Below are 27,658 nucleotides of genomic sequence, written 5' to 3' on the forward strand. Positions count from 1 at the left end.
CAAGGTTCCCCATGGGAGACTGAGTAGCAAGGTTAGATCTCTTGGAATACAGGGAGAACTAGCCATTTGGATACAGAACTGGCTCACAGGTAGAAGACAGAGGGTGGTGGTGGAGGGTTGTTTTTCAGACTGGAGGCCTGTGACCAGTGGAGTGCCACAAGGATCGGTGCTGGGACCTCTACTTTTTGTCATTTACATAAATGGTTTGGATGCGAGCATAAGAGGTACAGTGAGAAAGTTTGCACATGACACCAAAATTGGAGGTGTAGCGGACAGCGAAGAGGGTATACCTCAGATTACAACAGGATCTAGACCAGATGGGCCAATGGTCTGAGAAGTGGCAGATGGAGTTTAATTCAGATAAATACAAGGTGCTGCATTTTGGGAAAGCAAATCTTAGCAGAACTTATACACTTAATGGTAAGGTCCTAGGGCTTGTTGCTGAACAAAGAGACCTTGGTGTGCAGGTTCATAACTTCTTGAAAGTGGAGTCACAGGTATAGGATGGTGAAGAAGGCGTTTGGTATGCTTTCCTTTATTGGTCAGAGTATTGAGTACAGGAGTTGGGAGGTCATGTTGCGGCTGTACAGGACATTGGTTAGGCCATTGTTGGAATATTGCATGCAGTTCTGGTTTCCTTCCTATCGGAAAGATGTTGTGAAACTTGAAAGGGTTCAGAAAAGATTTACAAGGATGTTGCCAGGGTAGGAGGATTTAAGCTATAGGGAGAGGTTGAACAGGCTGGGGCTGTTTTCCCTGGAGCGTCGGAGGCTGAGAGGTGCCCTTAAAGAGGTTTACAAAATTATGAGGGGCATGGATAGGGTAAATATGCAAAGTCTTTTCCCTGGGGTGGGAGAGTCCAGAACTAGAGGGCATAGATTAAGGGTGAGAGGGGAAAGATATAAAAGAGACCTATGGGGGTAATGTTTTCACACAGAGGGTGGTAGGTGTATGGAATGAGCTGCCAGAGGGAGTGGTGGAGGCTGGTACAATGACAACATTTAAGAGGCATTTGGATGGGTATACGAATAGAAAGGGTTTGGAGGCATTTGGGCCGGGTGCTGGCAGGCGGGACTAGATTGGGTTGGAATATCTGGTCAGCATGGACCGAAAGGTCTGTTTCCATGCTGTACATCTTTATGACTCTATCAGCCATGAGCATAATGATAGACAAGCAGGCTAGAAGGACTGAATGGCCTACTCCAGTCCTTTTCTCTGTTTCTGATGAAGCTGAAGTGTCTGGATATATACAGGAACCCAGTTGTGAAGAACTTGCTTTACTTCCTTCTCCATTTGACAGAAAGCAGAGAGACACTGAGCTATATGTATCTTGATCTCTGAGTAGGCTTGATTTTATTAATTCTGCGGAATGTTTCTGATCTGTTCAGTGCTCTCAGCCTGCTGTGAATTGAATGCCTCCCACATTTGGGAGATGGCAATATATCAAATGTTGAAACAAGATGTTGGAATTTTTCCTCTGGAATTCTTGCCATTGTTTTTTAAATAATTTCCGGGAAAGGACGGAGGTCATTTTCATTAACATCGAGCTGAGTTAGTCAGGCCGAGTACAGATTGCAGAGCCCATCCACATTCTGGCGACATGGGTTTCCAGATCATTTCACCTCATCGGCTTCTGCAGTTCTTCACTGTGACTTCTTATGTGACAAGTGGGTAAAAACATATTTAAAATCAGTGGATAGTGTTTACTGACTGTATTTGTGCTGCAGTTCACGATGCGTACAGTTATGTTTAAATGCGGACATTTCTCGTGTGTACTTGTTCTGTAATGAATGATGGATTTCTTGTTATTCGTTAATATTAAGAACAACATTATTAGGCACGTTTCTGGTCTGTGTTGTTAGAAGCAAAAAGAGAGAGAGAGAGATGGTTATTCAGGATTGTGTGTTGCTCTGTCTCAGCCTGTTTTGTGAGAAGTGAGGCTCCGTACGTTCGCTGAGATGTTTGATGGGTTAGCTGGAAGTGGGGTTCTCTCACCCCACACCCAGCACAGGCTCTCGACTCTCTTCACCGTCCCTCGAGCAGAGATGGCAGAACTCTGGGCTCCGTTGAGTTCAGTGAGTTGGAACAGTGTGTTTTCTGCTGTTCCGGTGCTGTTAGACCTGACGGTGCTGAGTTGCTGCCGGGTGTACCATCCCGGGAGCAGCAATTCCAACTGTCTGTTCAAACTGCCCCAACACACACACACACCAACGGAGCAAATCCTAGACATGAACCAGTCATTGTCCACTATGTAAAGAATCCCTCTGTTCCCTTCAGTATTGAATACTGCGGTAGAAATCCTCGGTAATAAAGATGGACACGGTTATGAGTGGCTCAGGTAACGGCAAAGTGACGGGCATTCCCCTCTGAGCTGGACTGAAACTTTCCCCCAGAATGTTCTGTCCTTGGAGTGACCTCGCTCCGTCCGCGGAACAGTCCGGGGACTTTCCAGCAACAGTGACGGCATCCAGTACGGTATGTAGTTAATCTCAGTCAAATACTGCCACAGACAACTCTTCACCAGAAATTACACCCGAGAGTTCAACAAGAGGGGATTTTTCATTTTCATTGACATTTTAGACAAATGAAAATAAATGATTGGGAAGTACACATGAGATCAAGACAGAATGAAATATCAGACTTTCAAACAACAGGAAAATATGGTTTTAAAATCACAACTGGAGACATTTGCCATCCCAGTGGTTGCGTTGATCGGGTAGAGTGAGTGTTCAGTAGTAACTATCAAGTTTGTGTAGAGGGTTGGAGGTTCAGAATGCTCACACCCTGCCCAAGAATATCAGAGCCCATGGAATCCAGGGCAATTTGGTAAATGGCTCCAAAATCGGCCAGTGATAAGAAGAGAGGCTGGTGGTTGAAGAATTTTAGTGACTGGAAACCTGTGTCCAGTGGGGTTCTACAGGAACTGGTACTGGATCCTTTGCTGTTTGTTGTGTAAGGTGATGATCTAAACATGAATGCAGAAGTTATGATCGCCGGTTATAATCAGAATGTTTGTTTGGTGGTGTGGTAAATAATAAACAGGAAAGTCTTAGATTAAGGTATAATATGGGCGGCACGGTGTCACAGTGGTATGGGCGGCATAGTGGCACAGTGGTTAGCACTGCTGCTTCACAGCGCCAGAGACCCGGGTTCAATTCCCACCTCAGGCGACTGACTGTGTGGAGTTTGCACATTCTCCCCGTGTATGTGTGGTTTCCTCCGGGTGCTCCGGTTTCCTCCCACAGTCCAAAGATGTGCAGGTTAGGTGAATTGGCCATGTTAAATTGCCCATAGTGTTAAGGGTTAAGTGTAGGGGTATGGGTGGGTTGCGCTTCGGCGGGTCGGTGTGGACTTGTTGGGTCAAAGGGCTTGTTTCCACACTGTAGGTAATCTAATCTAATAAAGAAGACCCAAAACTGGCCAAATAATTGCAAATGAAATGTAATCCTGAAAACGGTGAGGTATTGCATTTTGGGTAGACTAACAAGGCAGGTGAATGGTCAGACCCGACATACAGAGGATCCGAGGGAACTTGGTGCAGATGTTCTTAAGTCCTTGAAAGCAACATGGCAGGTAGATAAGGTGGTTAGGAAGGCACATGGGATACTTGCCTCGATTATTCAAGGCATTGAATACAAGAGCAGTGAGGTTATGATGGAGCTGTTTCCAACACTAGTTAGCCATGCTTTGGAGGTGCCGGTGTTGGACTGGGGTGGACAAGTTAAAAATCACACAACACCAGGTAATAGCCAACAGCGCTGCTCCTTTGTCAGTTAGTGAGACAGGATCATAGGACACAGAATTTTAGTAAATGATCAGTGTCATACGACTGATGCAATTTATTGAACAAATATACACACACTCTTACACGATCACACACACTTATGCAGACACTCTCTCATCCACACACATTCTCTCAGATGTGCACACACCCTCTTACAGATATATACTCCAACACACACACACACACACACAGTATTGAGCATGCACAAATACAGACACACACACTCACATATGCACATTCACTCACACACTCTCTCCCTGTTTCTCACACACCTACTCTCCCTCCCTCACATGCATGCACGCACACATATAAGTCCATGGGGTGCATTTGCTTTTGCAGAATTATATTTGCAGATATATGCTATTTTGCTGAAAAAGCACACAGTCTGTAGGCAGTCAGTCCACATCGGATTTGATAAATTCCTACTTTGGAAATAGAACCAGTCTGACTCAAGTTTGGGATACAGACAGACTGTAACCTCACACCTTTAATGTATTGTCTGAGATGAGACATCACTTTTTTAAAATAAAACCTTATGGTGTCTTGGGAATGTGACTTAGCATCATAGAGTCATAGAGATGTACAACATAGAAACAAACCGTTCGGTGCAGCCCATCCATGCCGACCAGATATCCCAACCCAATCTACTCCCACCTGCCAGCACCCAGCCCATATCCCACCAAACCCTTCCTATTCATATACCCATCCAAATGCCTCTTAAATATTGCAATTGTACCAGCCTCCACCACATTATCTGGCAGCTCATTCCATACCTGTACCACCCTCTGCGTGAAAACGTTGCCCCATTGGTCTCTTTTATATCTTCCCCCTCTCACCCTAAACCTATGCCCTCTAGTTCTGGACTCACCAACCCCAGAGAAAAGACTTTGTCTATTTATCCTATCCATGCCCCTCATAATTTTGTCAACCTCTTTAAGGTCACCCCTCAGCCTCCGACGCTCCTGGGAAAACAACCCCAGCCTGTTCAGCCTCTCCCTATAGCTCAAATCTTCCAACCCTGGCAACATCCCTGTAAATCTTTTCTGAACCCTTTCAAGTTTCACAACATCTTTTCGATAGGAAGGAGACCAGAATTGCACACAATATTCCAACAGTGGCCGAACCAATTTCCTGTACAGCTGCAACATGACCTCCCAACTCCTGTACTCAATACTCTGACCAATAAAGGAAAGCATACCAAATGCCTTCTTCACTATCCTACCTACCTGCGACTCCATTTTCAAGGAGCTATGAACCTGCACTCCAAGGTCTTTTTGTTCAACAACACTCTCTAGGACCTTACCATTAAGTGTATAAGTTCTGCTAAGATTTGCTTTCCCTAAATGCAGCACCTCACATTTATCTGAATTAAACTTCATCTGCCACTTCTCAGACCATTGGCCCATCTGGTCCAGATCCTGTTGTAATCTGAGGTATACCCTCTTCGCTGTCCACTACACCTCCAATTTCAGTGTCATGTGCAAACTTTCTAACTGTACCTCTTATGCTCGCATCCAAATCATTTATGTAAATGACAAAAAGTAGAGGATCCAGCACCGATCTTTGTGGCACTCCACTGGTCACAGGCCTCCAGTCTGAAAAACAACCCCCCACCACCACCCTCTGTCTTCTACCTTTGAGCCAGTTCTATATCCAAATGGCTAGTTCTCCCTGTATTCCATGAGATCTAACCTTGCTAATCGGTCTCCCATGGGGAACCTTGTCGAATACCTTACTGAAGTCCATATAGATCACATCTACTGCTCTGCCCTCATCAATCTTCTTTGTTACCTCTTCAAAAAATTCAATCAAGTTTGTGAGACATGATTTGCCATGCACAAAGCCATGTTGACTATCCCTAATCAGTCCTTGACTTTCCAAATACATGTACTTCCTGTCCCTCAGGATTCCCTCCAACAATGTGCCCACCACTGAGGTCAGGCTCACCGGTCTATAGTTCCCTGGCTTGTCTTTACCGCCCTTCTTAAACAGTGGCACCACGTTTGCCAACCTCCAGTCTATGGCACCTCACCTGTGACTATCGATGATACAAATATCTGAGCAAGAGGTCCAGCAATCACTTTTCTAGCTTCCCACAGAGCTCTCGGGTACACCTGATCAGATCCTGGGGATTTATCCAACTTTAACCGTTTCAAGGCATCCAATACTTCCCCCTCTGTAATCTGGACATTGTGCAAGGTGTCACCATCTATTTCCCTATAGTCTATATCTTCCATATCCTCTTCCACAGTAAATACTGATGCAAAATATTCATTTAGTATCTCCCCCATTTTCTGTGGCTACACACAAAGGCTGCCTTGCTGATCTTTAAGGGGCCCTATTTCTCTCCCTAGTTACTCTTTTGTCCTTAATATATTTGTAAAAACCCTTTGGATTCTCCTTAATTCTATTTGCCAAAGCTATCTCATGTCCCTGTTTTGCTCTCCTGATTTCCCTCTTAAGTATACTCCTACTTCCTTTATACTCTTCTAAGGATTCCCCCGACCTATCCTGTCTGTACCTGACATATGCTTCCTTCTTTTTCTGAACCAAACCCTCAATTTCTTTAGGCATCCAGCATTCCCTATACCTACCAGCCTTCCCTTTCACCCTGACAGGAATATACTTTCTCTGGATTCTTGTTATCTCATTTCTGAAGGCTTCCCATTTTCCAGCCGTCCCTTTACCTGTGAACATCTGCCTCCAATCAGCTTTCGAAAGTTCTTGCCTAATACTGTCAAAATTGGCCTTTCTCCAGTTTAGAACTTCAACTTTTAGATCTGGTCTATCTTTTTCCATCACTCTTTTAAAACAAATAGAATTATGGTCGCTGGCCCCAAAGTGCTCCCCCACTGACACCTCAGTCACCTGCCCTGCCTTATTTCCCAAGAGTAGGTCAAGTTTTGCACCTTCTCTAGTAGGTACATCCACATACTGAATCAGAAAATTGTCTTGTATGCACTTAAGAAATTCCTCTCCATCTAAACCTTTAACACTATGGCAGTCCCAGTCAATGTTTGGAAAGTTAAAATCCCCTACCGTAACTACCCAATTATTCTTACAGATAAGAATCTTACAGATGAGATCTCCTTACAAGTTTGTTTCTCAATTTCCCTCTGATTATTGGGGGATCTATAATACAATCCCAAAATGCTTATCATCCCTTTCTTATTTCTCAGTTCCACCGAAATAACTTCCCCGGATCTATTTCCGGGAATATCCTCCCTCAGCACAGCTGTAATGCTATCCCTTATCAAAAATGCCACTCCTCCTCCTCTCTTGCCTCCCTTTCTATCCTTCCTGTAGCATTTGTATCCTGGAACATTAAGCTGCCAGAAATGCCCATCCCTGAGCCATGTTTCCGTATTTGCTATGATATCCCAGTCCCATGTTCCTAACCATACCCTGAGTTCATCTGCCTTCCCCGTTAGGCCCCTTGCATTGAAATAAATGTAGTTTAATTTATTAGTCCTATCTTGTCCCTGCCTGCCCTGACTGTTTGACTCGCTTTTGTTCTCAGCTGTACCCATCTCAGATCGATCTCTTTCCTCACTATGTCCCTGGGTCCCACCCCCTCCCCTTACTAGTTTACATCCTCCCAAGCAGTTCTAGCAAATTTCCCTGCTAGTATATCAGTCACCTTCCAATTTAGGTGCAATCCGTCCTTCTTGTACAGGTCACTTCTACCCCAAAAGAGATTCCAATGATCCAAAAATGTGAATCCTTCTCCTATACACCAGCTCCTCAGCCATGCATTCATCTGCTGTATCCTATTCCTGCCTTCACTAGCTCGTAGCACTGGGAGTAATCCAGATATTACTACCCTTGAGGACCTCCTTTTTAAATTTTTGCCAAACTATCTGTAATCTCCCTTCAGAGTCTCAACTTTTTCCCTTCCTATGCTGAAAGAAGTTCTGGGATTTACATTTTAATGAATGAAACCGTGCATCCCATTCTAAGTGATTAAAGACTGAACAACAATCAAAGTTTGTTCAATACATTGCATCAGTTGTGTGACACTTTGATCTTTTACTCTCAATTCTGTGTCCTATGATCCTACCCCACTAGCTACCAGATGAAGGAGCAATCTCCAAAAGCTCGTGCTTCCAAACAAACCTGTTGAACTATAACCTGGTGTTGTGTGATTTTTAACACTAGTTAGGCCACAGTTAGTACTGTGTTCAGTTTTGGTCACCACACTATTGGAAAGATGTGATTGCATTGGAGGGGGTGCAGAGGAGATTCAGCAGGATGTTGCCTGGCTATGCAACTCAGTGATGAAAAGAGACAAGATGGGCTGGGGTTGTTTTCCTGAGAGCACAGAAGACTGAAGGGGGACCTGGTTGAGGTGTACACAATTGGGGGGCATAAATAAATTTGGGGTGGCATGGTGGTTCAGTGGTTAGTATTGCTGCCTCACAGTGCCAGGGACCTGTGTTTGATTCCCAGCTTGGGTGACTGTCAAAGTAGAGATTGCACGTTCTCACTGTGTCTGCGTGGGTTTCCTCTGGGTGCTCCGGTTTCCCCCATAATCCAAAGATGTGCAGTTTAGGTGACTTGGCCATGCTAAATTGCCCATAGTGTTAGGTGCTTTAGTCAGGGTAAATACAGGGTAGGGGAATGGGTCTGGGTGGGTTACTTTTTGGAGGTTTGGTGTGGACTTGCTGGGCTAAAGGGCCTGTTTTGCACACTATAGTGAATCTAATCTAAAGGAGACGGGAAGAAACCTTTCCTCTCAAGAGAGGTGATTTAAGGCATATTTTCTTCACCAGAGGGTGGGTGGTGGGTTACTGGAAGTCGCTACCTGAAAAGATGATAGAAACAGGTTTAACTTTCCAAACGCTGACTAGGTTTTCTCATAGTCAAAAGTGAGGGCTGCAGATGCTGGAGATTAGAGAGTGTGGTGCTGGAAAAGCACAGCACGTCAGGCAGCATCTGAGGAGCAGGAGAATCGATGTTTCAGGCAAAAGCCTTTCATCAGGAATGGCAAAATGATGAGGATTCTCATCGTGTTAAGAATGGGGAGGACTTTGTTAAGTGTGTACAGGAAAACATCCTTATTCAACATGTGCATGTATCTATTAGAAAGAGCAATGTTCGGAAACAAAGCAGGGCAAGTGACTGAGGTGTCAGTGGAGGAGCACTTTGAAGCAAGTGATCATAATTTTATTTGTCTTAAAATAATTATAAAAAGTATAGAACTGGTCAAAAAGTTAAAGCTCTAAGTTAGGGCAAGGCCAATGTTGATGGTATTATGTTCCTGTTCGTGCAAAGGGCAAGGCTGGTAGGTGTAGGGAATGCTGGATGACTAGAGAAATTGAGGCTCTGGTTAGGAAAAGGAGGCATATGGTGTGTATAGATAGCTGGGATTGAGTGAATCCCTAGACTAGTATGAGGGCAGTAGGAGGGAAATCAGGAGGGCAAAAAGAGGACAAGTGATAGCTTTGGCAAATGTCTTGGAGAAAGTTAACATTACAGAAGAGGATGTGCTGGAGGTCTTAAAATTAAAATAGGCAGATAAATCCCTGAGACTTGATCAAGTGTATCTCAGAACTTTGTGGGAAGCCACAACACAGATTACAGGGTCCCTTGCTGGGATGGAATCCCTACAATCTGGATATTTGTATCATCAATAGGGTGGGCACTGGAAGACTGGAGTTTGGCTAATGTGGTGACATTATTTAAGAAGAGGATGTAAGGAAAAAGTGGGGAATTATAGACTGATGAGCCTTACGTCAGTGGTGGTGGGGGGGGGGGCACGGGGGGCAAGTTGTTGGAGGAGATTCTGAGGAACAGGATCAATATGCATTTGGAAAAGCAAAGACTGATTAGGGATCATCAACATGGCTTGGTGCATGGGAAATTGTGTCTCGCTAATTAGGTAGAACATAGATCAGTACAGCCCAGTACAGGCCCTTCAGCCCTCGATGTTGTGCCGAACTGGAAGATCAAACTAACTTACATTCCCTTCATTCCACTACCTATGTACCTATCCAAGAGTCGCTTAGATGTCCCTGATGTATCTGACACTACTACCATTGCTGGCAGTGCATTCTACACACGCACCAGTCTCTGTGTAAAGTACCTACCTCTGACATCTCCCCTAAACCTTCCTCCAATCACCTTAAAATTATGCCTCTCATGATAGCCATTTCCGCCCTAGTAAAAATTCTTGGACTATTCACTCTATCTATACCTCTAATCATCTTGTACACCTCTATCAAGTCACCTCTCATCCTTCTACACTCCAATGAGAAAAACCTTTGCTCCCTCAACTTTCTTCATAAGACATGCCCTCCAGTCCAGGCAGCATCCTGGTAAATCTCCTCTGCACTCTCTATAAAGCTTCCACATCCTTCCACTAACGAGGCGATCAGAACTGAACACAATATTCCAAGTGTGGTCTAACCAGGGCTCTACAGAGCTGCAGCACAACTTTACAGCTCTTAAACTCAATCCCCCTGCTAATGAAAGGCAACACACCGTGTAACTTCTTAACAACCCTATCAATTTAGGTGACAAATTTGAGGGATCTATGGACATAGACCCCAAGATTCCTCTGTTTCTCCACATTGCCAAGAATCCTGCCTTTAATCCTGTATTTTGTATTCAAATTCAAACTTCCAAAATGAATCATTTCACATTTTTTCAGGTTGAACTCCATCTGCCACTTCTCAGCCCTTCTCTGCATCCTGTCAATGTCCTATTGCAACCTACAACAGCCCTCCAAACTATCAACCACTCCACCAACGGTCATGTCATTGGCAAACTTATTAACCCACCCTTCTACTTCCTCACCAAGTCATTTCTAAAAATCACAAAGAGCAGAAGTCCCAGAACAGATCCCTGTGGAACATCACTGGTCACTGAGCTCTAGGCTGAATACTTTCCATCTACTACCACACTCTGTCCTCTACTGGCCAGCCAATTCTGTGTCCAGACAGGAAATATCCCTGTATTCTATTCCTCCTTACTTTCTGAATGCCCCTATCATGAGGTACCTTATCAATGCTTTGCTAAAATCCATTTACATCATATCCATTGCTCTACCTTCATCAATGTGTTTTGTCATATCCTTCAATAAGTCTTGCGAGGCATGACCTGCCACTCACAAAGCCATGCTATCTTTAATGAAACTATGGTTTTCCAAGTAATCATCAGTCCTGTCTTTCAGAATCCTCTCCAATAATTTGCCCACTACAGACATAAGACTGACTGGTCTGTAATTCCCAGAATTATCCCTATTCGCTTTCTAAACAAGGGAATAACATTTGCCACCCTCCAATCATCTGCTACTACTCCAGTGGACAGTGAGGACACAGATCATCCCCAAAGGCACAGCAATCTCTTCCCTTGCTCCCTGTAGTAATCTTAGGTATATCCCATCTGGCCCATCTTTTCAGCACATCCTCTTTCTTAACATCAACCTGTTGAAGCATGTCAGCCTGTTTTATGCTCTCCTCACAAAGGTAAAAGTCCCTCTCAGTAATGATTACTGAAGCAAAGTAATCATGAAGGACCTCCCCTACCTCCTCCGACTCCAGGCACAATGTCCCTCCACTATCCCTGATCTACTTTGACTCTGGCCATCCTCTTGTTCCTCACATAAGTGTAGAATTCCTTAGGATTTTCCTTAATCAAACCCGCTAAAGTGTTTTCATGCCCCCATCTAACTCTCATAAGTCCATTCTTCAGTTCTTTCCTGGCTATCTCGTAAGTCTCCGGAGCCCTGTCTGATCCTTGCCTCCTCAACCTTAAGTAAGCTTCATTCTATCTTTCGATTAGATCTTCCACATTTCTTGTCATCCAAGGTTCCTTCACCCTACCATCCCTTCCTTACCTCAGTGGGACAAACCTGTCCAGCATTATCAGCAAGTGCTCCCTAAACAACCTCCACATTTCTGTTGTGCATTTTCCTGTTCCCAATTTAGACACAGCAGTTCCAGGGTAATAGTACTGTAATTCCCCCTCTCCTAGTTAAATACTTTCCCAAGCCATCTACCCCTATCCCTCTCCATGACAATAGGAAAAGTTTCTCACTATCACCAAAATGCTCTCCCACCAAGAGATCTGACACCTGACCTGGTTCGTAGCCAAGTACCAAATCCAATATGGCCTCCCCTCTAGCTGGCCTACTTACATGTTGAGTCAGGAAATCTTTCTGAACACACCTGACAAAAATTGCTCCATCCAAACTATTTGAACTGACTTGATTGAGTTTTTTGAAAAAGTGACAAAGAAAATTGATGAAAGCCATGATATGGAGGTGCCAGTGTTGCATTGGGGTAGACAAAGTTAAAAATCACACAACACCAGGTTATAGTCCAACAGGTTTATTTTAAAGTACAAGCTTTCTGAGCACTGCTTCTTCATCAGGTAGCCAGTGGGGCAGGATCATAGGACACAGAACTTATAGTGAAAGATCAAAGTGTCATACAACTGATGCAATGTTTTGAACAAACAAATGGCTGTTAAGTCTTTAATCACTTAAAATGGGTTGCAGGTTTCAATACATTAATATGTAAATCCCAGAACTTCTTTCAAGTCACTATCATGAGATAACTTAAGGTGTTATAAAAAAGGTGACATCTCAGCTCAGACAATGCATTAAAGGTGTGAGGTTAGAGTCTTGTCTGTATTCCAATCTTGAATCAGACTGGTTCTATTTCCAAAGTAGGAATTTATAAAATCTCACATGGACTGATTGCCTATAGATTGTGTTTTTTTTGAACAATATAGAATATATCTGCAAATACAATTCTGCAACTGCAAAAACGTGTGTTTCACAGGGGCAGGAATGGTTGCTTGATGTTCCAGGGTTTAGAATGTTTAAAAAGAACAGGGAGGGTGGAAAACGAGGAGGGGGTGTAGCATTGCTAATCAGAGAATGCATCACAGCTACAGAAACGAAGGTTGTTGAGGAAGGTCTGTCTGCTGAGTCAGAATGGGTGGAAGTCAGGAACAGTAAAGGAGCAGCCACCTCATTGGGGGTTTTCTACAGACCACCTAATAGCAGTAGGGAGATTGAAGAACATATAGGCGGGCAGATTCTGGAAAAAGGCAGAGGTAGCAGGGTTGTAGTTATGGGTGATTTCTACTTTCCCAATATTGACTGGAACCTCTTCAGTTCCAGTGTTTGGATAGAGCCGTTTTTGTCAGGTGTGTTCAGGAGGGTTTCCTTACTCAGTATGTAGACAGATCGATGAGGGGAGAGGCCATTTTGGATTTGGTGCTCGGTACTGAGCCAGGACAGGTGTCAGATCTAACGGTGGGAGAAGACTTTGGTGACAGTGATCACAACTGCTGAAAATTTAATATAGCCTTAGAGAGGGAAAGGGGCAGTTACTGAGGGAAGATACTTAATTGGTGAAAAGGAAATTATGACGCTATTAGATAGGTGTTGGGAAGTACGGACTGGGAGCAATTGTTCCACAGAAAGGACACAGCAGACATGTGGAGGCTGTTTAAGGAGCAGTTGTTGTGAGTGATGCACACATTTATTCCTCTGAGACAGATAAGAAGGGGATAAAATTAAGGAACCTTGGATGATGAGAACAGAGGAGCTTCTCGTCAAAAGGAAGAAGGCAGCTTACACAAGGCGGAGGAAACAAGGATCCAACATAGCTCTAGAGGAGTACAGGCTTGTAAGAAGGACTGAGGAGAGCCAGGAGGGGGCATGAAAAAGGCTTGGCAAATAGGATTAGGGAGAACCCAAAGGCATTTTACTCATTCGTGAGGAATAAGAGAATGATCAGAGAGAAGGTAGGGCCGATCAGGGATAGCCTAAAGAACTTGTGCATGGAGTCTGAGCAGATAGGGGAAGCCCTAAATGAGTATTTTGCTTCAGTTTTCTCCAAGGAAAGGGACCTTGTTGTGAATGAGAACTTTGAGGAGCTAGGATACAGGCTTGACCAGATCAAGGTTGATGAAGTTGATGTGCTGGAAATTTTGGAAAACATTACCATTGATAAGTTCCCAGGGCCAGACCAGATTTATCCTACGTTGCTTCGGGAAGCAAGAAAGGAGGTTGCTAAGCTGATGGCGAAGATCTTTGCCTCCTCACTCTCCACGGAAGTCGTACTGGAGTATTGGAAGGAGGCGAATGTTGTTCCTCTTTTCAAGAAAAGTAATAGGGAAAACCCTAGCAATTACAGACCAGTCAGTCTTACGTCTTTGGTCAGCAAAGTTTTGGAAAGAATTCTGAGGGATAGGATCTGAGAATATTTGGCAAAGGATAGCGTGATTAAAGGCAGTCAGTATGGCTTTGTGAGGGGCAGGTCATGCCTCACAAATCCTATTAGGTTCTTCGAGGAGGTGACAAGACAGGTCGACAAAAGTCAAACAGTGAATGTGGTGTATAGACTTCAGCAAAGCATTTGATAAGGTCCTCCATGGTAGGCTCATTCATAAAGTCAGGAAGTATGGGATACAGGGAGATTTGGCGATCTGGATTCAGAATTGGCAGGCTGACAGAAGGCAGAGAGTGGTTGTAGATGGAAAGTATTCTGCCTGGAGGCCAGTGTTGAGTGGGGTTCCGCAGGGCTCTGTTCTTGAGCCTCTGCTTTTACTAGTTTTTATAAATGACTTGGACGAGGAAATTGAGGGGTGGGTTACCTCCCTGACCTATCACCTCCATCCCCACCCCCATTCACCTATTGTACTCTATGCTACTTTCTCCCCACCCCCTACCCTCCTCTCATTTATCTCTCCACCCTGCAGGCACTCTGCCTCTACGCCTGATGAAGGGCTTTTGCCCGAAACGTCGATTTTCCTGCTCCTCAGATGCTGCCTGAACTGCTGTGCTTTTGCAGCACCACTCTAATCGAGAACCTGTTGGACTATAACCTGGTGTTGGGTGATTCTTAAGACTGATAAAAGCAGAGCAGTAGACATTGTCTAAATGGACTTCAGCAAAGCGTTCAACAAGGTTTCACAATTGGCTTGAAGGTAGGAGACAGAAGATGGTGGGGGAGAGTTGTTTTTCAGACTGGAGGCCTATGATCAGCGGTATGCCACAAGGATCAATGCTGGATTCACAGGGTTTTGTCATTTATATAGAAATTTCAGATCTGAATATAGCAAGTATGGTTGGTGAGTTTGTAGATGACACCAGAATTGGTTGTATAGTGGACAGTGAGTAAGATTATCTCAGAGTACGATGGGACCTTGGTCAGATAGGCCAATCGGTTGAGAAGTAGCAGATAGAGTTTAATTTGGATAAATGTGAGGTATTGCATTTTGGCAAGCTAAGCAAGGGCATGAGTTATACAATTAATGTTAGGGAGTACTGCCAAACAAAGAGATCTAGAGGTGGATATGCATAGTCACTCGAAGTGTAATACACAGGTAGACAGGGTGGTGAAGAAGGAGTTTAGTATGCTTGTCTTCATTGGTCAGAACACTGAGTATAGGAGTTGGATGCCATGTTGTGGCTGTACTGGACATTGGTGAGACCACTTTTAGAATACTGTTTACAATTCTGGTTGTCCATCTATAGGAAGGATGTTGTTAAACTTGAGAAGGTGCAGAAAAATTTACAAGGATGTTGCCGGGATTGGAGGGTTTGAGCTATAGGCAGGGACACAATACCATTGGAGGCTGAAGGTGACCTTGTAAAGGTTTATAAAATCATAAGGGACATAGATAGGGTGAATAGCCAAGGTCGTTTTCCCTGGGTAGGGGTGTCCAAAACTAGAGGGCATAGGTTTAAGGTGAAAGAGGAAAGATTTAAAAAGGACCTGAGGGATCACTTTTTCAAGCAGATGGTGGTGCGTGCATGGAACAAGCTGCCAGAGGAAACAATGGAGGTGGATACAATTCCAACATTTAAAAGACTTCTGGATGGATATATAAATAGGAAGGGTTCAGAGGGGATATGGACAAAATGATGGCAAATGGGATTAGGTCAGATTGGGATGGTGCGGATAAGTGGACTGGAGGGACTTTTTCCATGCTTATGAATCTATGACTCCAAGAGTCCCCAAGATAATTAAGAAGATTTTTAAAATATAAACACTTGAAACATGTTAGATTCCAAGGCTATGGGCTAACTGCTAGATAATGGATAAGAATAAACAGATGCCTGATGATCGACATGGACACAAGGGGTCCAGTGGTCCCTTCCCTGCTGTACAACTCTATGGTTCTTCTGGGAAAAAAAAAAATTGGTTGTGGGCTAGAAACCTGTGGTGAATTCAGAAAAGCAAATAAGCTTGGATGGCAAAAATGACCACAGTTTAGATCATTTTAATGTGAGGAGTATAATAAATAGGACAGACCAGCTGAGGGCAGTATGATACCATACATGTCTTAAAGAGGGTCAGGAAGGATTTCTGGTTCCACAGCTTTCCGACATGATAGAGAGGGATTGATCAGAAAACTGGGTAGCAATTGAGGTTGAAGAAACAATCATATTTTTAAGGAGGGATGACAAATTGGAAACATCATCATATGAAGCCACATGGATTGCACTAAGTAACATAAAAAGGGCAGCTAAACTCTTGGGAATGTACAACAGATTTCTAGAGGGAGACAGAAGAACAAAGATGTTGGCAAACTCTCAGAAGTGCAAAAACAACAAAGTAGTAATAGTTTGTTTTTTTTAATACCCCAATATTAACTGAAATAGTTTTAATGTGAAAGGAATGGAGGGAACTGAATTCATTAAGTGTATTCATAGAATCATAGAGATGTACAGCATGGAACCAGATCCTTCGGTCCAACCCTTCCATGCTGACCTGTTCAGAGGCATTCTTTCAATATTTGCTCTGGGAATTGTAGTTTTTAAAATCAAAAACAATACTGTGCTCAGTACAGAGATCACAGATACAGTTGATTAAGGCAAGTAAATGTGAATTGTCGAAGAAAAGATTCTTTGAAGTAGTCATGCTGAAGAATCCACACAAAAGACACTGGGGTAAGTCCCTCAGCCCTCTGTGCTATGACAACAGGTTGAAAGGCAACAAAGCTGGCAATATAGTGGGCAAGGTATCAGGATGGGAGGCCAAAATCCTCCTGTTACCATGACATATTGTCAGTAGAAGGAGAGGGCAGCTATTTGAATGGCTCATTTAAAGACCACTTCCTGCCCTCAGGCTTCCTGCAACTTCCAGGGGAGGGTAGCTCTTCTTAAATGGTACTGCATGGTCCATGCATTGAACTGCACATGTGTGGACTTTGGAAGTTGCTGTCTGACTACTCTTCAATGAAGGTAAGCTCTGATTACCTCATTTCTACGAAATGTGTCAGTATGTTTTATTTTGTTTCTTGTTTTTACCTCTGGAAGTTACTCTGAATACGAAATAGATTCAGTGCCAATGTATTGACTGTGATTTGTTTACTTGGCAGTAAATGTGGCAGGAATTGACATTTGGATCGACGTAACCCCTCAAGTTCTGGAATATGGAGACTCATTGAAGGCAAACTGCAGTACATCATGTGTGGATTCAAACCCATTAATTGTCCTGGAATATAAATCAGGGTTAAGTCCTCAGAGAAAACGTGAAAGTACATGGATATCAGACTTCTTCCCAAATGTCACAGCATGGGATATTTCTGTCCCTTGTTTTGTGAATTGTAAGAATGAACACATTTCAGACAAGAAAGTGGTCCCTGTTTACAGTAAGTGAAAACTATTGTAATGAAATAATTGTGAGTGATAGAGATTCTCTACTGGCTCAGTAAATATCTATTTTCTGTGGTTTAAATACTGGAATGCCAAAATAAATTAAAGGAAATGGGATGTTTTAACACACATTGAAACTTGACACAGCCTAGTCATCTGCTGAAACCAGTATCCACACCAATTCCCTTAGAATTAGTTTGTTTCCATCTGGTTTCACCTTCTTCCTGCTTTGAGTCCATTTTAAGCCTTTGCATTCTGCAGTTACAATATGGAGTTGCCAGTGTTGGACTGGGATGCACAATGTCAGAAGTCGATTGACACCAGGTTATAGTCCAACAGGTTTATTTGAAATCACAAGCTTTTGGGGTGTTGTCCCTTCACTTCATCTGATGAAGCAGCAATGCTCCAAAAGCTTGTGGTTTTAAATAAATCTGTTGGACAATAACCTGGTGTCGTCTGACATTCTGCAATTAGTTATTTTCCTCAGAGTAAGAACTTCAAAATGAAGTTCATTATCTCAAAAAACAACTACTGCCTGCTTTAAAACAAACACACAATTCCTTCATGAGTGTGTCACTCTCTATCTCTGTAATCTCCTCCAGCCCAACAAACTTCTGTGATCTCTGCACTGTTCCAATTCAGGCATTTGGTTCATCTCGAATTTTATCACCACTATTGCAAACTGTGCCTTCAATTGCCAAGTTGTTAGGCTCTGGAATCACTCCCTTAACCTCAACCTTTCCCTCTCTCCTCCTGTAAGGCACTCTCTAGAACATCCCCTCTTTCAATCATCTGCCCCAATACCTCCTCATGTAACTTGGTGTTAACCATTCATGGGGAAATTGAAACTCTAGTATTTGTAGTCAATGTAACAGTAGTGATTTTAACAAGGTCAGCCAAATGGACACTATACAATATGAGTTCACTGGCTGGGGCTGTTAATCAGGAGTATTCCATTCATTCTGAGAGCAGGCTCTGAGAGATCCAGATCAGTATCAAAGACTATCCACATGTAAATAAAGGGTGACTCCACGATGGGATACTGGCTTCTGTGAAATAATTTCAGTGGCAATGAGAAGAAATCCTGAAGAAATTCACTCACAATAGTTATCTTTGAATTGGCATAAGCATTTCTGGTATTGTGCCATTATTTAGGAAGCTTGACTCATTTGATCCTGCCATCAAAGACTGGGCCCTGTATGTGGGAAGAATGCATTATTGCTTTCCGGGCAAATGACATTGCGGCAGATGAAAAGCAATGAGTAATTCTCTTGATAGCTCGTGGATCTACAGCTTTTTTGGTTATTAGGTACCTAACTTTTCTTGAAGCATCAGATTTTAACTTTCCAAACATCAACTGGGACTGCCATAGTGTTAAAGGTTTAGATGGAGAGGAATTTCTTAAGCATGTATAAGACAATTTTCTGATTCAGTGTGTGGACGTACCTACTAGAGAAGGTGCAAAACTTGACCTACTCTTGGGAAATAAGGCAGGGCAGGTGACTGAGGTGTCAGTGGGGGAGCACTTTGGGGCCAGCGACCATAATTCTGTTCACTTTAAAATAGTGATAGAAAAGGATAGACCAGATCTAAAAGTTGAAGTTCTAAATTGGAGAAAGGCCAATTTTGACAGTATTAGGCAAGAACTTTCGAAAGCTGATTGGAGGCAGATGTTCGCAGGTAAAGGGACGGCTGGAAAATAGGAAGCCTTCAGAAATGAGATAACAAGAATCCAGAGAAAGTATATTCCTGTCAGGGTGAAAGAGAAGGCTGGTAGGTATAGGGAATGCTGGATGACTAAAGAAATTGAGGGTTTGGTTAAGAAAAAGAAGGAAACATATGTCAGGTATAGACAGGATAGATCGAGTGAATCCTTAGAACAGTATAAAGGAAGTAGGAGTATACTTAAGAGGGAAATCAGGAGGGCAAAACAGGGACATGGAATAGCTTTGGCAAATAGAATTAAGGAGAATCCAAAGGGTTTTTACAAATATATTAAAGACAAAAAGGTAACAAGGGAGAGAATAGGGCCCCTCAAAGATCAGCAAGGTGGCCTTTGTGTGGAGCCACAGAAAATGGGGGAGATACTAAATGAATATTTTGCATCAGTATTTACTGTGGAAAAGGATATGGAAGATATAGACTGTAGGGAAATGGATGGTGACATCTTGCAAAATGTCCAGATTACAGAGGAGGAAGTATTGGATGCCTTGAAATGGTTAAAGGTGGATAAATCACCAGGATCTGATCAAGTGTACCTGAGAACACTGTGGGAAGCTAGAAAAGTGATTGCTGGGCCTCTTGCTGAGATATTTGTATCATCGATAGTCACAGGTGAGGTGCCGGAAGACTGGAAGTTGGCAAACATGGTGCCATTGTTTAAGAAGGGCGGTAAAGACAAGCCAGGGAACTATAGACCAGTGAGCCTGACCTCTGTAGTGGGCACATTGTTGGGGGGAGTCCTGAGGGACAGGATGTACATGTATTTGGAAAGGTAAGGACTGATTCAGGATAGTCAACATGGCCTTGTGCGTGGGAAATCATGTCTCACAAATTTGATTGAGTTTTTTGAAGAGGTAACCTGACCTGCTGCGCTTTAACCAGCAACACATTTTCAGCTCTGATCTCCAGCATTTGCAGACCTCACTTTTTATTCTGATGGAATTGGCATCTTTGCCAGTCCAATTGAGCATCTGAATGAAGGCAGTTACATAGCATCACTCAAGTCATATCCTAATAGCTGACACCACAGCAAAACCCCAAAACAAACTCAAGCCTTTGCCAAACAGTTAAACTTTTCTCGAGGCTCCAGGCTGAGCATACCTGAGAGAGCAAAAGAATCCCACTGGGCCTGAATTAAGTAAGAGAGCTCATAGGCCGATATCCAGAAGTGTGCACACCTTGGGATGTCCACCCAAATCTGATTTGGAACCATTAAATTGCTTAGCAACATCCAAAACAAAACCAATCAAAATAAATGTCTGGTTAAATGGTCACCTGGTTCTTTTGGAGGTCGATAGTAGCACAGCTATTTTAGTGTTTGCAGAGCTGGTCTTTAAGAAAATTCACTCTCGATTCCAGGTTTGCACAAGACCTCAGTTTGATTGAGAGCCTTTCTCAGAGAACCTTTACAGATAAAAGTTACAACTTTGTTTCCGGTCTCTTATAAGAAGCAGCTGGTTCAGTTACCACTGATTGTAGTGAAAGGGTCAGGCCCAAGCTTGATGGGCAAAATTAGTTAAGAAAGACTCAACTTGACTGACTCAACATTTTTCAGTTAGAAATGGCTGTCTCAGTGAAATAAGTCCAAATTAAATACCCGGAAGTTGATCAGGAAGGTTTAGGTAGTATCAAAGGAGCCAAGGCCTCCTTGCATGTGGATCAGGAAGCAATTCCATGATTCTGCAAGGCTTGCCCAGTGTCATTTGCCTTACTTGCAAAAGTAGAGGCAGAAATGAGGAGGTTGCAAAACAAAGTAATCATCAAACCAATCCAATTTGTGGACTGGGCAGCCCAGTAATACTGATTGTGAAGCTTGATAGATTGGTTTGCGTTGGTGGGTGAACATTTTAAACAAACGGTGAACTGTTTTTAGTAGCAGGATAAATACCCTGCAGGATAGCAGGATTTATACGCAAAGCCAGCAGGGGGGCTGTCCTTCATGAACATGGACATGAGCCATGCGTACTTGCAATTGAGGTCAGACAACGACTGTCAGAAGCATGTTACAGTTATTATCCATAATGGTTTGTACCAATGAATGACACTGCCATTTGGGGTATCATCAGCAGGTGCCATTTCTCAGTGGACGATGGAGAACATTTTAAAGGGTTTACCCAGATCCCCATATACCAAGACGTTTTGCTAATAAAAGGGAAGACTAATAAGAAGCACTTTGAGAACTTGGATATAGTCCTCAGACATTTCTTCTAGGTGGGCGTATGCCTTGGAAGGGAAGAATGTGGGTTTCAGGCATCCCAAGTGACCTAGTGGGCAAGACCGGGTAACGCTTGTTGGAAGCTGAAGTGAGGGTGATCAAAGATACCCCAGCTCCAAACTCAGTATCAGAGCTTAGGTCTTTCCTTGGGCTGGCGAACTATTCTGGAAAGTTCATACATAATGTGGCCTCTACCCTAGCACCTTTGAAATCAACTCTTTAAAAAGGGTCAGCCTTGGAAATGGTCATGTAGCCAAGCCATAGCTTTCAGGGAAGTCAAAAACAGCTATCATCCTGGAAGTCATATTAAGATTCTAAACGGGATCTGGTACTGACAATCGATGCTTCCCTGTATGTCCTGATGGAGAATGAAGGTTTAGCAGTGATGTTTGGAGTCAGGATGTTCCACCAATACCTTGACAGACATAAATTTGTAATAATAACAGATCACAAACCCTTCTAGGTCTACTTAAAGAGGACAAGATGTGGAGGTGTCAGTGTTGGACTGGGAGGTCTACGTTCAAAATTGCACAACACCAGTTTATAGTCCAACAGATTTATTTGGATGTACTTGCTTTCAGAGTGCTGCCCCTTATAGCTACAAATTATGATCCTGCCCCACTAATTACCTTAAAGCTAGTACTTCCAAATGAACCTGTTGGACTATAAACTGGTGTTGTGTGATTTTTAACTGAAGAGGACAAGGCAGTGCTGCTCACAGCTTCAGATTGAATTCAGCGATGGGTTCTAATTATAAGTCTGTACAATTACAGGTTGGAACACTGTCTGGGAGGCCAAGGAGCAAATGTAGTTGCACTGAACCGCCTTCTGCTGAAAGGTACACCACCGGTGGGACCACTACAGGAAGAGTCCGCTCTGGTTTTAAACTTTCTGGACACATTTCCAGTCACAGCTGACAATATCAGACTCTGGACAAAGATCCAGTCCTGGCAAAACTGAACCAGCTGGTGATGATGGGGTGGGGCTGGTGGGGGGGGAGCTAAAGGGCCATCACAATCAGAATTGAAATGTTTCTGGACCTAGAGAGATCAGATCACAGCATTTTATTATGGGGAGCAAGAGTGGTTGTCCGTAGCAAGGGTCAGCACCAAGATACTGACTGAACTCCACCAGGGGTGTACAAGGGTTTCCAAAATGAAGACATTGATGAGAAGTTATTGGATTGGAGGATTGGATGCAGACAAAGCTGCATTGGTGGGGCAATTCCCACAAGGACAAAAATGGCCAAAAGCACTCCCCACATTTGTGGAAATGGTTGGGTAAACACTGGACTCGGTTACACTTTGACTATGCAGCTCCTTTCATGAGCTCAATGTCCTTAGTCTTTTTGGATATCCACTCAAAATGGCTAGATATGCGTAGAGTTAATTTGTCTTACACATGGATGATGACAGAAGTACTGCAAATATTTTACAATACGTGGACTGTTCAAGATGTTGGTCACAGATAACAGACTATCATTTCAAGCAGGGAACTTGAGTATTTCCTAAAGCCGAATGATATGCATCACATAGGACAGCTCCGAGCCATTCCATCATCCAATGGTCTGGCAGAAAAACCATTTCAAATTTTGTAGGCAGGCTAAAGAAAGCAGCCTACAGCTTCACTCGATACCAAACTGTCCCAGTTCCTATTTGACTATCGACCCATCCCTCATGCAACTACAGGGATAGCTCCAGCAGAGTTGCTAATGGGTAGAAGACTCCAAAACAGGTTAAACCTGATCTTCCTAGCCTTGAGGGGAGGGTGAAATGGCATCAGAAACATCAATCCTGGACACAATGCTCCACTAAATGAGAGAGACAGCTTACTTTAGGGCTCAAAGTTTGATGTAAGAATCATGGGAATGGTCTTGCAAGGGTTGGAGGCACAGTCAACGTAAGGTCAGATCCAGTGATGTTAAGGTTTGGGTAGGTGCAACAGTCCTGAACAAGTACATGGATCATATGAAAGCTGCAAATGTTGCGGGACAAAATGTGCCCTGCTCTTCACTGCCTTTCTGACTGCTCAAAAACCCATGGGGTCTCCGTCTCCGTTAAGCATTTAAGATACCACAGAATCTGAGGTGGATGTCACCGCCTCAATGACTTTGCCACTTAAAGAGGAGAATAAATTTCTTCTGTGATGCTCTGAGCACAAGAGACGAGCTACTGTACGATACAGTCCACTGTATCAGAGGCAGAGTTGGAGGAACCTGATCCAATGCTAAAATGCCACAGGGGGAGCTACAAAAAAACCTCAGACCCAGAAAGGGAAGGATGTAATAATTGTAACGAGGTCAGCCAGGTGGACATCATAGAAACTGAAACAACTGCAGATGGTGTAAATCAGAAAAAAAAATCAAAATTGCTGGAAAAGCTCAGCAAATCTTGCAGCATCTGTGGAGAGAAATCAGGGTTAATATTTCCTGTCGAATCACCCTTCCTCAGGGAAAGGGTCACTCAACCCCAAACATTAGGTCTGATTTGTCTCCGCAGATGCTGCCAGAATTGCTGAGCTTTTCCAGCAAACTCGATTTTTGTTTCTGGGTATCATAGAATGAGTTCCCTGATTGGGGCACTCTATCTGGTCCAATCAGGGAGCCCTGGCTGACAGGTATAACCAGGAGTGTCAGAGGTTCTGATCACTCTGAGAGCTGGCCCTAACAGAGATGGATCAGTTTCCATGTGTAAATAAAGGGTGACTTGGTGATAGGATACCGGCCTCCGTTGAAATATTTTAGTAACCTTTTGTTGAATGTGTATACACACTTACATCTCTTATGTATCTGAGGAAATGTGTGGGGAGATGGAACATGATCCTCAGGTACACTATTTCAGTGAAACCTGTTAACTGTGATTCTTCTTTAACAGATCGAGAGATAAACATTACAGTACTCCCTGAAGTGCTGGAGATTAACAGAACATATCATCTGGAGTGCATTGGTCCAAGAGTCTATCCAAACAACAAACTCATTCTCACATGGCTGAGAGGGAGTGAGATTGTCCAGAGAGATTCCACAGGCGAACCAGGTCTTCCGGATGAAGATAAAAGGTTGAGAAATGTCTTCAATTTCATTGCGAGTCAATCAGATGATGGACAGGAGTACACCTGCTTGGCTGAGGTGGACTCGGGCTCTAACATCACAAAGTCAATCACAAACTCTTCTGTCACTCTGCAAACTTACGGTAAGTTCCAATTGCACAAGGTATTACAGATAAAAAAAAAACTTATCTTGTATTATGATGCAAATATCCAGTAGATGTAAATATTTTCTTTAAGTCAGCCAGAGCGTGTGCAAACAATAGTTTGACAGTGAAGGCCTACAATCATTTTGCAATCACTTTCTTTTTTACCATGCTGAGTCTTAATAATATAATTCCAAAAGACATTCAAGGCCCATTCTGATTCCTGAGGCTTGATTTTCAAACTGGGAACATTAAGTGGGGGCCGAAGCTGCTACTGGCTCAATCAGGGAATCCAGAATTGACGTGCTCTGTCATTTCCAATAACTGGATCATTTCCAAGTCCTAATCTCATGCCACACACTGACACAAAGCACATCAATTCCAGATTCCATAACTGAACCAATAGCAGCTTCTGCCCCCAGTTAATGTCACTAAGCACCTGGTGATGATGGGAACTGACTGCTGAGCACAACCCTCAAAGGCAGTCTGCAGCAATGGGTGAGCTACTGCTTAGCAGACTTTTAGTGCAGAGAAGTGGGCAATCAGCCAACACACGTGAATTACCCATTATTAAAAACTGTTCTTCCTCATTGTGGTAACCCTAACAAAGTATACGGGAATCACTAATTAATCTCCTCATGGAGCTTGTTGAGTATAAGTTCCCTTGTAACAGACAATGGCCTGCCCAACTGGAACTCAACACCTTATGGTGCAGTGGTAGTGTCCTTGCCCTGGACCTGGTAGCCTAGGGTCTCGACCCACCTGCTCCAGAGATGTGTAATAACATCCCTGAACTGGTTGACTAGAAAAATAGGTTAGTCCCTACCCACATCTCTCTTTTGATGGTTTGCATTTACCCTAACAGGCTTTGCGTGTAAATATTAAATTGGATGTGTATACTGGTGATGGCTGGTAACTGTTTTAAAAAGGCATGGTTATTCTAATGGTGGGAAGGCCGCTCAGTTGTGGGTAATAGCACTTTGGACTAAAAGAAAGTATTGCCAGAGGGTTTTGTGGTACAGTGGTGAGTGTCTCTATCTCTGAGCCAGGAGGTCTTGGTTCACATCCCACCTGTTCCAGAAGATGTGCAATAACATCGATGATCAGGTTGATTAGAAAATAAGCTTAAAAAAGAAAGTATTACCATTGTACATAATGGGATTTTAATCATAAACAATGAATTGGCTACACAAGTGAATGCTGGTGGTTGTTAGTAAAACACAAAAAAGTCAAAGTGATTTGGGTGGTGATAACATCGCTCAAACGTGCATGATAACACTTCTGGGTGTTAAAAAAAAGGAGAATAAATAAATAAATAAAAACAAGACCCATCGGGGGGGATACGGGTTCTTTATTTTCCCCTCCAATTTCATTTTGACTTTGTTTCTTCCTGCTCTCCCTAAATCCCCTCCCACTCATTTTTGATGGTTCATATTGGCCATAATGGACTTTCCTTGTGAATCTCTAATTGGCGACATAGATGTTTTTATTGGTGGTGGTTAATAGTTAAAAACAAAACATAAATGTCACAGTGATTTGGTGGTGCGATATCCTTCTGGTTGTGCATAAGAGCATTTCTGGATAGAGAAAAAGGAAAAAGGAGATAAAGGCAGAACCAAGGGATCCAGTTCAAGTCCCACCTCCACCAGAAGTGAGTCATAATATCTCTGAACAGGCTGATGAAAATAAAAGCAGATGCAGGATGATCACTTGTAGTGCAGTGGGAATAGAACATAGAACGGTATAGCACAGAACAGACCCTTTGACCCTTGATGTTGTGCTGACCTTTTATCCTACTGTAAGATAAAACTAACCCACATAACCCTTCATTTTACAGTCATCCATGGGCCTATCCAATGTCCCTAATGTATCTGACTCTACTATCACTGCCGGCAGTGCATTCCATGCACCCACCACTCTCTGTTTAAAGAACCGACTTTTGACATCTCCCCTAAATCTTCCTCCAATGCCCTACATGATAGCCATTTCCACCCTGGGAAAAAGTCTTTTGCTATTCACTCTGTCGATGCCTCTCATCATCTTGTACACCTCTATCAAGTCACCTCTCGTCCTTCTTCACTCCAATGAGAAAAGCCCTAGCTCCCTCTACCTTTCATCATAAGACACGCCCTCCAGTCCAGATAGCATCCTGGTAAATCTCCTCTGCACTCTCTCTAAAGCTTCCACATCCTTCCTATAATGAGCTGACCAGAACTGAACACAATAATCCAAGTGTGGTCAATCAGGGCTTTATAGAGCTGCAGCAATACCTCACGGCTCTTAAACTCAATCACCCTTTTAATGAAAACCAATACATCATACGCCTTCTTAACAATACATCGTACGCCTATCAACTTGGGTAGCAGTTTTGAGGGATCTATGGACATGGATAGGGGGAGCAGCCCCAGATCGTGGTCCACGTTGGCACCAACGATATAGTTAGGAAGAAGGGTGAGGATGTCAGACAGGCTTTCAGGGAGCTAGGTTGGAAGCTCAGAGTTAGAACAAACAGAGTTGTAGTCTCTGGTTTGTTACCCGTGCCACGTGATAGAGAGTCGAGGAATAGGGAGAGAGAGCAGTTAAATGCGTGGCTACAGGGATGGTGCAGGAGGGAGGGATTCCGGTTTCTGGACAACTGGGGTCCTTTCTGGGGAAGGTGGGACCTCTATAAAAAGGATGGGCTACACCTGAACCTGAGGGGCACTAGTATCCTTGGGGGGAGGTTTGCTAGTGCTCTTTGGGAGGGTTTAAACTAACTCCGCGGGGGCATGGGAACCAGGACTGTAGCTTTAGGGTACAGGACCTTGAGTGTAGGGAGGTTAGGAATAATGCAGTGATCTCTAAGGAGGGTGCCTGTAACCAGAAGGGTGGATTGAAGTGTGTATACTTCAATGCCAGAAGTATAAGGAATAAGGTAGGTGAACTTGCAGCGTGGGTTGGTACCTGGGACTTCGATGTTGTGGCCATTACAGAGACGTGGGTAGAACAGGGACAAGAATGGCTGTTGCACGTTCCAGGGTTCAAATGTTTTAGTAGGATCAGACATGGGGGTAAAAAAGGGGGAGGCGTGGCATTACTTGTCAAAGATAGTATCACAGCAGTGGAATGGACAATGGAAGAGGACT

The 27,658-nt window shown here is 43.4% G+C and overlaps 1 protein-coding gene across 1 annotated transcript in view; it reads left to right on the forward strand.

Annotated features, from left to right (window-relative positions):
* The first annotated feature begins 1,465 nt into the window (after positions 1 to 1,465).
* The window catches only part of LOC132835935 (intercellular adhesion molecule 5-like), a 44,857-nt gene continuing 18,664 nt past the window's right edge, over positions 1,466 to 27,658 (forward strand). Inside the window, exons 1-3 of the mRNA XM_060855053.1 lie at positions 1,466 to 1,667; positions 17,132 to 17,404; positions 24,219 to 24,533. Of these exons, the coding sequence (XP_060711036.1) occupies positions 1,601 to 1,667; positions 17,132 to 17,404; positions 24,219 to 24,533 (655 nt within the window). The 5' untranslated portion in view covers positions 1,466 to 1,600. The remainder of the gene's footprint in view (positions 1,668 to 17,131; positions 17,405 to 24,218; positions 24,534 to 27,658) is intronic.

Source organism: Hemiscyllium ocellatum, chromosome 45 (genome assembly GCF_020745735.1).
Source record: "Hemiscyllium ocellatum isolate sHemOce1 chromosome 45, sHemOce1.pat.X.cur, whole genome shotgun sequence".
Taxonomy (NCBI): domain Eukaryota; kingdom Metazoa; phylum Chordata; class Chondrichthyes; order Orectolobiformes; family Hemiscylliidae; genus Hemiscyllium; species Hemiscyllium ocellatum.